Source organism: Tupaia chinensis, unplaced genomic scaffold (genome assembly GCF_000334495.1).
Source record: "Tupaia chinensis unplaced genomic scaffold, TupChi_1.0 Scaffold000161_1, whole genome shotgun sequence".
In the NCBI taxonomy this organism is placed as follows: domain Eukaryota; kingdom Metazoa; phylum Chordata; class Mammalia; order Scandentia; family Tupaiidae; genus Tupaia; species Tupaia belangeri.
In genome coordinates, this window is record NW_006159632.1 from 4,841,961 (window position 1) to 4,855,614 (window position 13,654).

At 59.6% G+C, this 13,654-nt stretch overlaps 1 protein-coding gene across 1 annotated transcript in view; it reads right to left on the reverse strand.

The window, feature by feature from the left end:
* CAPN9 (calpain 9) overlaps positions 1–10,050 on the reverse strand; it is a 44,642-nt gene extending 34,592 nt beyond the window's left edge. Inside the window, 4 exon segments of the mRNA XM_006146008.1 lie at positions 2,448–2,548; positions 2,695–2,813; positions 5,629–5,698; positions 9,838–10,050. Of these exon segments, the coding sequence (XP_006146070.1) occupies positions 2,448–2,548; positions 2,695–2,813; positions 5,629–5,698; positions 9,838–10,050 (503 nt within the window).
* Positions 10,051–13,654: the final 3,604 nt, after the last annotated feature.

Below are 13,654 nucleotides of genomic sequence, written 5' to 3' on the forward strand. Positions count from 1 at the left end.
GACGGGGCTGCAGGGTAGGGACAGGGCTGCAGGGTGAGGTCGGGTCATAGGGTGGGGAGGGGGTCACAGGGTGGGGACAGAGTCTGCAGGGTGGGGACAGGGTCACAGGGTGGGGACAGAGTCACAGGGTGGGGACGGGACTGCAGAGTGGGAATGGGCCCTCAGGGGGACCGGGTGGGGACAGGGTCGCAGGGTGAGCCACTTGGAGGCCAGGCGCTCGGGAATGTTTACCCTGTGGCGTTCCCTAAGCCAACCTGCCTGCCTAGTCTGGGGAAGTCACGCAGGGGCCCCATGATGGGGTCTCCGGGAACCCGCACCGAGCCCTGTGTCGGGTGTCAGTCCCCTGGCTCAGTGTCCTCCCATCACAGCGGGGGGTGGGGAGCGGGACACCCCATGGTGCTCGGGGCTGGCTTTCCCTCTTCACAAGTCTGTTTTGGCGGGGAGGGCGGAGGGGTGGGGTCTGGGTCTGCTCTCTCCACAGTTGCCAGGTCTGGCTCCGATGCTCCCAAGCCTTTCATCCCCTCCTTGCCTGTCGGTGGGGCCCAAGGCTGGTTTTCTGGTCATTCCCACACTGAGAGGCAGGTGGGCTTGGAATTTCTTACCTCATGCCAGGCGCGGAGACTCAGGGCAGGGTGAGGATGCATGTGTGCACACACAGATGTATACATGTGTGCGTGTCTGTGCATCCGTCACACTTATTTATACATTACACATGGCAAGTGTGTGCACACACATGTATACATGTGTGTAGGCATACGTGTGCATCCTTCATGCTTATTTATGCATTACACATGGCATCTGTGTGCACACATATGTATATGTGTTTGCATGCACATGTGCCATGTGTTGTTTGAATGCAGACATGTGTGTAGTGACCGTGTGTGGTTCTCAGGAAACGGGGAGAGGTGTTGGGGGAAGTCCAGGGCCACGTGCCATTTCCCTGTGCTTCCTCGCATCAAGCAAGGTGTTTTTCTTCTATTTGAAGTTGCTGGAGGGCGTGTGTGCTCGCCAGAGTGAGACAGAGAGGGAGCAAGCACCGCAGTGGGGTGCCGCCAGCTGCAGTCCCCTCTTCCATCTCCCCACCTTTAGAAGTTCGGGCACCCGTGCACATGCACCTGACATGCGTTTCAAGCCACTGGGGCTGGAACTCGAACTGTGGTTGGTCACGTGGAATCTAGCTCCCGTCACTGGTAGGCTACAGGGCAGCCTCTGCAAGGTATTTAATGTCCAGGCGGGACCTTGGGCTTCCTGAGCAGGGCGAGCTGGGGAGGGCACTGAGTGGGGCTCCCAGGCCTCGCCCTGCTTGGGCTACTGTTTTGTGACTTTGGATCGGCCACTTCCCCTCCCTGAGACCCCGTGTCCCTGATGGTCAAATGAGGGGGCTGGCTGGGTGAGGACTGCCAAGGCCCATCCCAGCTATGACAGTCTGCCAGACAGAGGACACCTCTCCTCGGTAAGCCTGAGATCGGACTGAGGGTTCTGGTCTAGAGACAGCTGACCGCTGGGCCTGCTGAGCTCGACACCCCACCCTGCACCCAGGAGTGCTCGAGACCGGCGAGCGTCAGTCTGTGGGCTAGGGAGAGCTGGAGGAGGGCAGGGGGGCCCACCAGGTGGTGGCAGGTCCCCGGCAGAGCAGGAGTGCAGGGGTCTCTGCCCTAGAGCAGCTCTGTCCCTGCAGGCACAGTGGCCTGTCCCACGCTCCCCTTTTGAAGTACTCATGTGCTGTTGGTCACTGGACAAGGACTGCATCTGCTTATCAGACTGCAGGCAGGGAGGAGGGACGGAGCAGGTGACAGTGCTGGGTCAGCCCAGCCCTCGATATGGTCCCTGTCAGCTCCTGTGTGTGAAGGCCCAGCAAGAAAACTGCTGGGATTGCCCGCCCACCCACAGAAGGACAGGGGCAGATGGCAACGTCTGACCAGACCCTGTTCACGGAGGAGGGTGGAGGAGAGCGTGCCCAGAACGCGGAGGTGGGGGTACAGGAGGCCACACCCCAGCCTGCATGGCCGTGCATTCTCAGGACTCGCAGTGTCTTCTCTGTGTTCCTCTCAGTTTCTATTCTTAAAACTAACTCAAGGGACCAGCAGATGGCGTAATGGTTATGTCGCTGGACTCCCATGTAGTTGACCACAGTTCCAGTCCTGGACCCCGTGGCTTCCAACTCACATCGGGCGTGTGTGCGTGCGTGCCCAAGGTCCCAAGAAGGGATTGTGGCATGGCCATCCCCCCTGGGGGGTGATTTTTCGCTTTCTCTCTGTCTCCTGTCTCTCTAGTGAGTGCACACGCCCTTATAGCGAACTAACTCGAGGTCTCCAAGTCACATTTTTTCTAAGAAAAACCTCTCTGTTAATGAGGAATAATTCAGTTCTTCAGCGGCATACTTGTTTTAGGACATTTATACTTAAAGTTCAAGACTTTCCAAATAATAAAACCTTCAACATGTGGACCTCGGCTTTGCCATGACATCACTGAGAGCATTACTGGCACTTTCCAGAAGGTTCCACCCTCTGATGCCTTCATGTTGCTCTGCTCGTTCAGAGTTATTAGCCTGCAACACCGTGTGGATTCGGCTGGCTCAGGACCACAGACACACAGTCTTGGTCACCCTCCTCCCGGGCTCCCAGGCAGTGCAAGCTGCACACGGGGCCAGCACTCACCCAGAGAGGCAGCCCACAGGTCCAGGATCCCTCTTACCTGGAAATGAAAAATCCCTGCATAGCCCGGGCCGAAGCTCTGGTCCTGGGGCACGACACGGGCCAGCGCCTTGTCATTGAGCGTGAGGGAGGCGATGGCGGCTAAGAGCCAGCAGTCTCCTGGGAAACCAGAGCCGTCACCACAGCTGTCAGAGCTGGTGCCAGGCGACCAGAGGGCATGGCGCCACCGGGGCGGGCGCGTTCTAAGAAAGGGATGGAACACCCCAGGCTCCTCTGTGCCCCCCGCCGCTGCCCTGCCTGCCCTCTCCTGCCCAGTGGCGGGCGTGTTGACTCGGGTTCAGACACACAGCTCACCAGCTCTGTGAAGTCCCAGCGCCTCCCCTCCAGGAGCCGCCGCTCCGACGTGTGTCTGTGTCGCCTGCAAGCCGACCCTGGGCTGCGGCCCATGCCGGGTCTGCGGTACTTGGCGTGTGCTTGGGAGGGCTCCATAATAGCTCCTGGGTGCCGGGAGCACACTCCAGGGCCGGTGCCTTCTCCACCAGACTGCTGAGTTCGAGCTGGCGCTGTCTCCACTGCGTCTGGGTACCTCGCGTTTCCGCATTTGTTGGCTAATCTCTTGATCTCAGCGGTGGATCTTCATATTCACACACTTGCAGGAAGGCTGGAGGGTGACGTCCCGCGTGTGACAGCACTCAGTGCAGTGCCAGGCTCCCAGATGTGCTCCTCGCCCATGGGCGGTGGCCCGAGCCTCCTGGGCGCCTCGCAGCGGTGTGGACACTGGCGAGAACGTGTGAGCAGGGCCTGCAGGCGTCCACCTCCCCACGGACTGCGGTGCTGTCTAGGCTGGCTGTTCTTCCCAGACGACAGCGACCTGTTGCAACCTAAGGCCCCTTTACACTCAGCATGGCTTCCCGAGGTCACGCTTCTGGGAAGTACCGTGTCCCACTGGGCATGGGCCTCTGTAATATGACCCCTTGTGGCTGTCGGTCACAGACAAGAGGGACCCCAGGGCCCTGACATCAGGAAAGTGACTTCCCAGCTGCTCCGTTCCTGACTTTCCTGGGTGGCACTGCCAGGACACATGCCACCCCACCTCAGCGGGGCACAGAGGCCTGGTTTCTGGTGTGCCCGCTGGTGTTTGGGAGCCTCAGGCTTCGGGAGGTGCCGAGGGGAGCGACTGGCTGGAGGTCTGCACGACCACCGGTTCTGCGAACAGGCGCAGGCACGGTGCCACGGCAGGGTGCGAAGACGAGTTAAGACCCCATTTTCTGCTCTACGGAGGCCAGCCTTGGCCTGCAAAGTCTCACAGAGCTCCCCCTGCTGTGGGCAGACCAGTTAGGGCCTTGCCCACAGGAGGAAACGTGGGCTTCTCCTGACCCAAGAGTGCGACACCATCTCTGCAGCCAGGAAGGCTCTGGGCCTCTGTGAGGGCGCCCAGAGACCCATGCTATTAGACAGTGTAGAAGAAACGAGGAAAGTCAACAGCAAAACAGAGCGTGTTTCTATCTGCTGGGCCCGGGGCACGGGCAGGCTGGCCACCTCCGCGCCATGTCCAGGAGAAGCGCCTTCTGCCAGTCAGTTTCTTGGGGCCAGGGAACCCCAGGAAGGGCAGGCAGTGGTGTGGGTGAGGGTCCGGTCTGACAGCCCACGCCATCCATTTTCTTGTTAGTGTTCGTCGTCTGCACAGACGCCATGCGCACACCTAGTGGGTACGAGTGTCTCCGAAAGGGCGAGGACTTGCCCACTCACTAGGGTTAAATCCAGACGTGCGCTTACGCGAGCCAGGCCCAGACGGAAGGCCAAGGTGCAGGACTTTCTGTTGAACTGCAGTGCAGGGTGGTGGGAGACGGGAGGAGAGGAGCAGGAGAGGCGGGAGGCGCAGGGGAGTCCCTAGAGAAGGCTTGGACTCCGTCTGAAGGTGCACTCCCAGAACAGTCTAGAACATATGATCCTGTTCATCATCCACCTGCCTGCCTGTCTGTCCATGCGTACTTCTGTCTACCTACCCTCCGACCCACAGCCATCTACATAGCAGGCTACCCATCTGCCCGCCATTACCTGTCTGTCATCTCAGGCTCTGTGTGACTCTCAGTGAGCAGGTTTGTGACTGGGACCCTGAGGCTGCAGTAGCTCAGTTGCTCAGCTCGGAGGCTCCAGTGTGGCCTTAACCGTTAGCCCGCACCTGCACCCGCACCCCACCCTCACCCACAGCCTCAGCCGTGACTAGGCCAGGGTCTGCACAGGCGTTCGTAGTTGCCCTTTTCAGCTGACTCCTGGTGGTTTTTTCCCAAAGGAATCATTCATTTAATTTAATTTTTACTGTTATTATTGTTTAAATTTGACTGGAGAGAGAGATGGAAATAGAAAGCAAGCCACCAAGAACAGGTCTTGAACCATGGTCAGCCATGTGGTAGTCCAGTGCCTTAACCACCACGCCACCTGCTGGCTTCCACTGATTTTTAAGGGAGGCTCTCTTTTGTCGTAGCTATTGTAAAGGCAAACCCAGCCAAAGTAGACTAAATCCCGACGTGCAGGGCCCAGCTCGGTGTGGGGCACACCTGGGTCAGTTCTGGAAGACAACTGTTGCTGAGACGCTCCCCACTCCAAGTCTGGCCCCAAAAGGCGGTGAGGTAACTGGGTAGTGCGATCTCACAGACAGAGCTCTGGATGGACTCGGACTCCCTGCGCTTCTGTGACCTGGAGAAGCTGGCTAGCCTTCGTCAGCCTCAGTTCTTCATCTGTAACAGGAGGGTGTGCGGGAGGCGGCCGAGCTTATGCAGCGAGTGTAGCACGCCATGATGTGCACGGCTGGAAAAGCACCGCAGGGTGCCACAGGTCCCTGTCACTGCAGACTGAGAGCCCCAGACCACAGTGCAGCACTGCAGGCGGCAACGGCGTGTCCCTAGCCTTGCGTCCCCTGCTGCTCCGAATGTACTGCCCCAGGACCCCTCCCACCAGTCCCATCCCCACTTACCAAGCTCCCCCTGGCAGATGTCTGTCCTCGTGGCCCCTCCAAGGATGAATTCTGGGTTTTTCACGATTTCCTGGAGGCAGAAGAGCGTTATTAGTGTGGGGAGGGGGCTGGGGTGAGGCCAGGCAAGGTCCCTCCTTTCATGGATCAGAGCGCTCCTGGTCTGGCTACTTCCATGGGGGCCAGGAGGAGGTGAGAGCTGCCCTGGCCCTGTGCCCAGATGGACCTGCTCATCCCTAGCAGATCCCACCCCTGGGGAGAGGCCCTACCTCCTGAGCCCACACCAGGCCACAAGTGCTGACAGCCACCCACCAAGGATTTCCGCCCTCCATTGGGCTCTGGGACAAGTGTTTGAATCCCAGCCCCACCATCTGTGAGCTCCGTGGGCCTCGGCTCCATGTCCCGCGGAGAGGTGGGTAGAACATGGCCCTAGGCTATTGCCTAGGGGTGGACACAGAACCCTGGTGTTTCTTTTGTTAAAAAATATTTTTCCTATAGGGCACATGTGCTCACCACAGAGACAGAGATGGAGAGACAGAAAACGAGAGATCATCCCCTGAGAGGATAGCCAAGCTGCAATCCCTTCTCTTCTGTTCTCTGCTCAGGATGTTAGGCACACACGGATGTGAGCCTGGTGTGAGTTAGAAGCCACTGGGTCAGACTCGAACCACGGTTGACCAAATGGGAACCCGGCAACATAACCAGTGCTCCATCTGCTGGTCCCCCCACGTTCCTTACAACCAGCATTTAGGTGACATTGCACGTATGGTGCTGTATGTGTAGAGAGAGGCGCACTGTCTCATACCACTTTTCTTAAGTGCGCTGTTTCATCTGTTACCACAATCATACATCGTGTGTGTAGATACTGGGCTGTCTAAAAAGTCATGACAAATTTTTTTTTTTTTTTGGGTGCTATAGGGCACGTGCACTAACCAGAATGACAGAGAGAGAAAGAGGCAGAAAGCAAGAAATCACCCCCCGGGGGGATGGCCACACTGCAATTCCTTCTCCTCCATTCTCCTCCCGGGATCTTGGGCACGCACGCACACATGCCCGACGTGAGTTTAAGCCACTGGGTCCGGGACTTGAACTGCGGTCGACTACATGAGAGTCCAGAGACATAGCCATCATACTGACTGCTGGTCCCATCGTGACAGATTTTTAAAAATGGCTTTCTATGTAAAATTGTGTCATCAACCCAATATAATCATTGAAATATATCTCGACGCACAACATGGAGGGATATGAATAAAACGTTTGAAAAAGTGGTGGGACCAGCCCCGAACGCGGCAGTTTGGGTGCAAAGCAGAGGAAGCTGGATCCCACGTGGACACCGGGGTTCCAGTCCCACCCCACTGGCCTCACGCGAGGAGCATGTGGGCTTGCCAGAATCCTGATGGAATGGAGAATGGAGAAGAAGGTTTGTGGAGTGCCCAGGCCCCATCTAAGGTGTGTCTCTCTCTCCGTCACTCTCCCTCCCTCTCCTATCTCAAAAATGTGGGAAGAGAGTGTGAGCCTCATGTAACCCCTTCCCAGCACTTCTTTCTGTACTAGAGAGGCACGGGTGTTTTGGGGAGCAGGTGTCCTGGGTGGAGGCTGAGTGTGGGAAGAGAGTGTGAGCCCCTTCCCAGCACTTCTTTCTGTGCTAGAGAGGCACGGGTGCTTTGGGGAGCAGGTGTCCTGGGTGGAGGCTGAGCAGTCGGAGGGAAGCAGTGTGCAAAAAAGCAGGTGGGTGCAGGCAGACAGGGTGCTGGGGGGAAGAGGAGCCTAGAGCACGTGTGCCTTGGGGGGCTCCCTCAAGCTGGACTGTCAGGCTGGAGACCCCTCTCTTTCCATGTACCTGCAGGCACCCAGCCTGCACAGACCACGCCCACTAGGGTGCACATCAGCCTGCGGCCCTCCCCCAACCCCACTCCTCCGTCCCTAAGCCATGCCCTTCAGTGCCCTACTGCCCCGCCATGGTCCCATGGCTCCATCCCCACCCTGTCCCCAAGCACAGCTGTGTTTGACAAGAGGGTGGTGCTGGGGATAGCCGGCAGCTCGGCCCTCGCTGTGGACACTCGTGCCGCCCGACTGCTGAGTCTACCAAGAGGGGTGTTCCCTGTCAGAAGCGGGGACCTGCTGGAAGGGACCTGAAGCCCTGAGGAAGAGTGGGTTGCACATGGTAGACTAGGAGTTGGGGCTTCCCGTCCCAACTAATCCGAGGTCGCGTGCGTCAGGCTGTGTGCGCCTGTCCCACACGGGGCATTTCATTGCATGTGGGCCACAGCTCCTCTGCCCTGGGCTCAACGCTGGTTCTCAGTGGCCGACTCCCAGTGACGGGCTCGGGAGCAGCAGACCGAGTCTGCATTCCAGGACAACCTCTGTGCCCTCAATAGACATCACCAATGGACCACGGCACTGTACCACTGCTAGGCAGTCCCCACAGGTGGCCAGAGCTGCCAGCCCACAACGGGACACCGTCCACCTTCTCGATGAGGCCTTGATGCTCACTAGTGGTGGCCCTGTCTCCGTTCCCTGAACCCAGGTGCAGAATGGAATCACCAATTAGGCTGTGGTCACTGTGCCCAGGCCAGGCACTGCCTAAGCAAGGAGAGGAGGAGGGAGAGGATCACGAGACAGGTTCTAGAGGGCAGAGCTTGATTTGGCTGGGTGAGGTTGTAGGCAGTTTTCAGAAAGAGCATGGAGACCTCAGCGGGGAAGGCTGGGGGAGAGCTGCGGTCCTAGGTGAGGGATCTGTGTGTGGGTGTGCCCATGCATGCACACAGAGATGAGTGTGTACACGCAGGCACACGCACATGCAGACACGTCAGTGTGCATGTGCATGTAACCACACACACGGTCAGATACGCACATGCTGCTACAGCAGAGCCTACCACTTGAAAACAACAGCTTACACATACTGTGGCCTCGGCCCCCGAGGAGCCCAGAGATGGCGTGTGCCTGTGTTTTTTAATAGACCTGTCGCATGCAAGGCTCCCGCTCCTAAAGCGTGCTCACAGGCTGGCCCGCGTGGGAGGCCTGGGCTGTGTCTGTGACCCCTCCGCGCGGGAGGCTGAGGCAGGATTGCAGTCTGAGGCTGGCCTGGGTGACACAGCCAAGGCCCTGTCTGAGGAAGAGCTGAGCCTGGTGGTGTTTGCCCGGAGCTAGCTGAGAGGCTGAGGCAGAGGATCCAACATGGCGAGACTCCACCTTTCAAACAGATCAATCAGGGGACATAGAGACAGAGGAGGCAGACAGAGCTGGCGAGGTGCAGACGATGCAGCAACGGCGAGCGTGTCAAAGCAGTCACGTATGGAAAACCTCCCATGCGGCGGGCACGGACCACCTCGTTCACTGCTGACCCCATTACTCAGGTGACGGGACTGAGGCTCAGGGGAGCTAAGCGCTGTGACCGTGGTCACAGGACTTCTTCATTGGCAGGGGGCCTGTATACCTTGCATCGTCCCACCTTGCCCATAAGCAACTGTCCCCACCAGGGCCACTCCCAGACCGGTACCACCCAGACAGAATGGGGGCCAGCTGGGGTCAGAGTAGAGCCCAACCCAGCAAATACTGACACGTCGCAGGCCCCTGCGGCAGCCTCCTGGGACGCATCTCCAGGCGGCTGGGGTGGGCTGCATGGACACTCACCCTGACTCTCCTCTGGGAACTGAAGGGACAGGCCAAGGAGAAACCCTGCCTCTCTGCGCCCCACTCACCTCCCACTGCTGAGCTGAGACCCTCGCTCCAGGAGAAGGGCTGGAGCCCTGTGCAGACTGCCCTCGCTGGTCACACCCAGGTGCCGGGCAGTTTCTGAGCAGCCCCCGGCCCTCTGCCCTCATTTTCCCCTGGGTTCTGGTGGACTCGTTGCCTGAGACTTTTGGATAAAACCTGGACTTCTACCCATGGCCTACGAACTAGATTGTCTCCAAATCCAGGTCCCTGGCATCAGTGGGAGGTCAGCGAACTTAGAACAGGGGAGGGGCGCAGCCAGACACCCGCACCTCACCGCCCTGAGTGTCCCAGACCGGCACCACATCCTGCATCCCCACTGCCAACTTCCAACAAACAGTAGCCTTGGGAGTTGGGAGACGCGTCTCAGCAGGCGTGAGAGTAGCCCACCCCTCCTGGCACCTGCTTTCCCACTTCCTCTTCCCAGGAGCTTGCACTCTCTCCCAGAACCCTGAGCTTCAGCACCCCGGTGCTCCCACTCTCCCTCGCCCCACTCACCCCTGGCCGTTTCCACACGAAGGGGACCCGGGGTCTCTCACTGTAGAACAGGGAGGAGTCGTTGGCTGGGAAGTCTACATCCTCGAACAAGGTGCCCCTCTGCAGGCACTCCTGCCTCAGTTGCTCGAAGCTCTGGCCTGAGGAGTGGGTGGTCTGGGCGTCTTTGGGAACTGGGTGCGCCTGGGGCCCGGGCGCCCGGTAGAGGTAAGGCATGGCAGCTCCCTGCTGGCTTGAGCCGCAATGACTGGAAAACACACCATGTGCAACCTGCCGAGAAGTGCAGCTCCGAGGCCCTGGGTGAGCAGCTCGACCTCCACCTGTTTGCTGGCCCTCCCTGTTAGACCACACCGCCACACCCTGATGGCAAACTGCAGGGGAGCCCTGCCCTCTGGCTTCTGCTCACCCTGAGGGTGTCGTGGGGCCTTGGCCCATTTGGGCAGGCAGGGCACCTCTGCTTGGTGCAGGGGGAGACAAGGAGGGGAGAGAGGGAGAGAGAGGCAGGCTCGCTCTGTGGGGAAAGTGAGCGAGAGACCACCTCTATCTGGGAGGTGTGGCGGGAGAGCGCACCCGTCTCCTGAGTCAGAGGCCACAGCTGTGGGCCAGGAAGCCGGAGACTCGTCCTAGCACAGAGCGCACAACGGCTTGTGTGCTGTCGCTGGTAACCCCCTTCTGTCTAGTGCTGGGGTGGCAAACTTCTGCAAAGGGTCAGGTTATATTTTCAGCTTTGGGGGCTGTGCAGTGTGCACCACGGCCACTTGGCTTCGCTGTAGCAGCGCCAAAACACAGGGGCTGCCATGGCTGTGTCTCTATAAAACTGTCCCAAAGCAGCAGGGGCTGACCCCAGAGGCATTCCGCTCCTCCTCCAGGCACACGCACCCTCTTGTCCAGAGAGCGTGTTGATGAAGTCCCTACCGCGGCATCTCTCACTTGAGGGGGAAAGAAAGGCCAGAGGATGAGGCAGCTCTCTAACGGCCCCAGCAGCCCTCGAAAGCCCCGGGGCCCTCACACCACAAGGTTTCCACATGACTCCAGCAGACGAAGCTAGGGGTTGAAGGTGAGGGGCCTCGAGTTCACGGGCACAGGCAAAGAGCGGTGACCTGAGTTTTCATTTACCCTCACAATCCCAGGAGTGCCCACTTACTCCGACCACTGTCCATCCGTGGGATCCCGTGTGTTGTTTTACAAGGAAGGTATAGACGCTGCAGCTGCGTGGGTTTAACCCTGGGAAAGCCTAAGTGTTTGTCGTCCCCTCCTCCCAGCCCCAGGCAGACGCTGAAACCCTTGCCGCCGAGGCGGTGGTTTTAGGAGGTGGGGCGTGTGGGAGCTGACTCGGGCCCATGAATGGGTCGGTGCTCCCATGAAAGAGGTCCCACTCCTCCTGTCCTGTGAGGTCACGGGGACCAGGGAGCAGATCCTCACCAGACGCGGAGTTGCTGGGCTTCGGCCTTAGGCTTTTGGCTTCCCGGTGGGGCTTCGTTATAGCAGCAGGACTGGGCTGAGACACTGCCCGCTTGCGTGGAGTGACCTCGGACGAGTAGCCTGCGCCTATTTCCACACCGGGCATCAGGGCAATGGCGCTGCCTCTGCGGCCTGTGGTGGAGGCCTGGGCCGGGGCCGGAGCCGCTCAGAGCTGCACCTGCACTGTCGGCTCCTCCTGCTGCCCTCCTGCACACCCTGTGGTCCCCAGGCCCCACTCCTAGGACACCTCCCCTAAGACTCCTTCCCAGAATCACTGGCCCACTGGGAAAGGCTCTTGGGTGTGTCCCTGTCACACAGTGAAGGGCTCTGGACCACACGAGCCCATAGTGGCCCAGGGCCCAGTCCTGGTCCGTCCAGATGATTCTCTGCTGGAGCCGAAGCTGTCGCCAGGGTCCTGCGGCCTCGACCCTGCCAGGTAGCTCTGTTTTGAGGTGACTGAGGGGGCAGCTGGGGAAACAGGTATGACAGCGCGAGGGCCGTACATTTCGGTGACACTTTGGCAGGGCGATGACCACCAGCCCAGGTTCCCGAGCACATCCCCTTCCGACGCCCTAGCAGTAGGGAGGAGGATCCTGAGGGAAGTTAACACTGTGAGCCTCAAGGGACCCGCCGCAGGCTCTGGGGAGCCGTTCCGCCTGCTCTCCAGCCAGGCCCTGTCCTCCGCCGTGCCACGCGCTGGGAGACATGGGTTTCTTTTCAAAGCCTGATTTTAGTTACTGGGTAAACAGAGACCTGCACCGTCCTTGTAAATAAAGCAAAAGGGCCTCCCGATCGCAGAACGTGGAAAGGGCTTAGATATTCCAGAGCCGTGCTGGGGTCTGTCTGGCACCTGCTCTCCGGGACCTGAGAATGTCTGCTGGGAAGGGTACTCTTGGGTCACCGCCCGGCCATCCTGCCCACCCCCCGGGTCCTGTCCGTGGGCAGTCAGGCCGGGCAGCTCTGTGCAGGTTTTCCCCAGGATGTGCTGTGTTGGGTTCTCCCGGCTGAGGCTTGCACACACACCTGCCAAGTGGGCCCCAACCAGCGCCACAGGTTAGCAGACGGCTTTGGGGGTCTTGGCCTAATTCTCCCAATCTCGCTTCTTCTCAGGCTGGTAAGTGGTTATGGTTCGAGGCCTGTAGGCCCTGCACACCTCCTCGCCCACGCTGGGAAGCTCCTCCACACAGCTCTCGCCACACTGGGAAGTGATTGGTCAGGGAAAGGTGGGCCCCTCGTGGCCAGGCTCGGCCCACGTCAAGCCTAGAGACGTGCGTGGCTTGGAGCCCTGTGGGGCTGGGGGCCGCTCACCATTCAGCAGAGCGATCTGCCCAAGGGAACTTCTAAACCGAGTGGCCCTCTCCCACCTCTGGGCCCCGGCTCTTCTGGCCCCGAGTCCTCTCCCTCTCCTCCTCACCACGCCTGGTGCCAGGGCCTTTGCTGCTCCCCCTCATGCTCGCCTTGCAGGGCAGAGGTGCAAGACTCACCCCTGGCCCTGTGACGCCCTGGAGCAAAGCCCCAAGGACAGACGTAGCAGCCCCTCAGTGTGGCGACCTTGTCCTGGGCCTCAAGTGGGCCCAGTGGTCACAGTGGAGCTGACTCATCGCCATGTCGCAGGTGCAAAGCTGACCGTCCTGCAGCGGGACTCATCTTCCCATTTCCCGCACCTGCTCTCCCATGCTGGCTACTGGCCCCAACTGCTGCCCTGGCGGTGGCCCTGGCCTGCGGGTGCTGGGCGGGATGGGCAGTGAGAGTGCAGAGCCTAGGAGGGCTGAGGCTAATACCAGGTGTACCAGGAGAGAAGGCCGGGAGGGGACTGATTATTGAGAAGTACTGTCAAGGCCGCCTGTTGGGGACTGGGACAGGTGTCAGGTGGCTTCCTGCCCTCAGCCGTGAGCTGAACAGTGGAGGCCACAGGAGGAGGGGTCGGACTTGAAGTAAGTTCAGACTGGCTGGATTGAGAGCATGGCACCCTCCTACTTGGGAAAACCCTTTGGGAGGGCAGTTTATTGACAGCTGTCAAACCCACGGACGCGTTTGCTCCGACCCAGCCACTGCACTTCTAGACTAGAATTTATCCCTCCTGTCGATACGTCTGCACCCCAGAAGTGAAAGGCATGCCCGGTCATTCAGTTCATTGCGGCATTGTTTGCTTCAGGAAAGCTCCGAGCAGCCCCAGCGTCCGCATGTCAGGGGGAACGGCCTAAGCTGTGGGATACTGGTCATAGGGTGCAAGACCATGCCGTCCCAGGACAGCAGCAGGGCATGGGGACAGCAGCAGGGCATGGGGGACAGCAGCAGGGAATGGGGAACAGCAGCGGGGCATGGGGGACAGCAGCGGGGCATGGGGGACAGCAGCAGG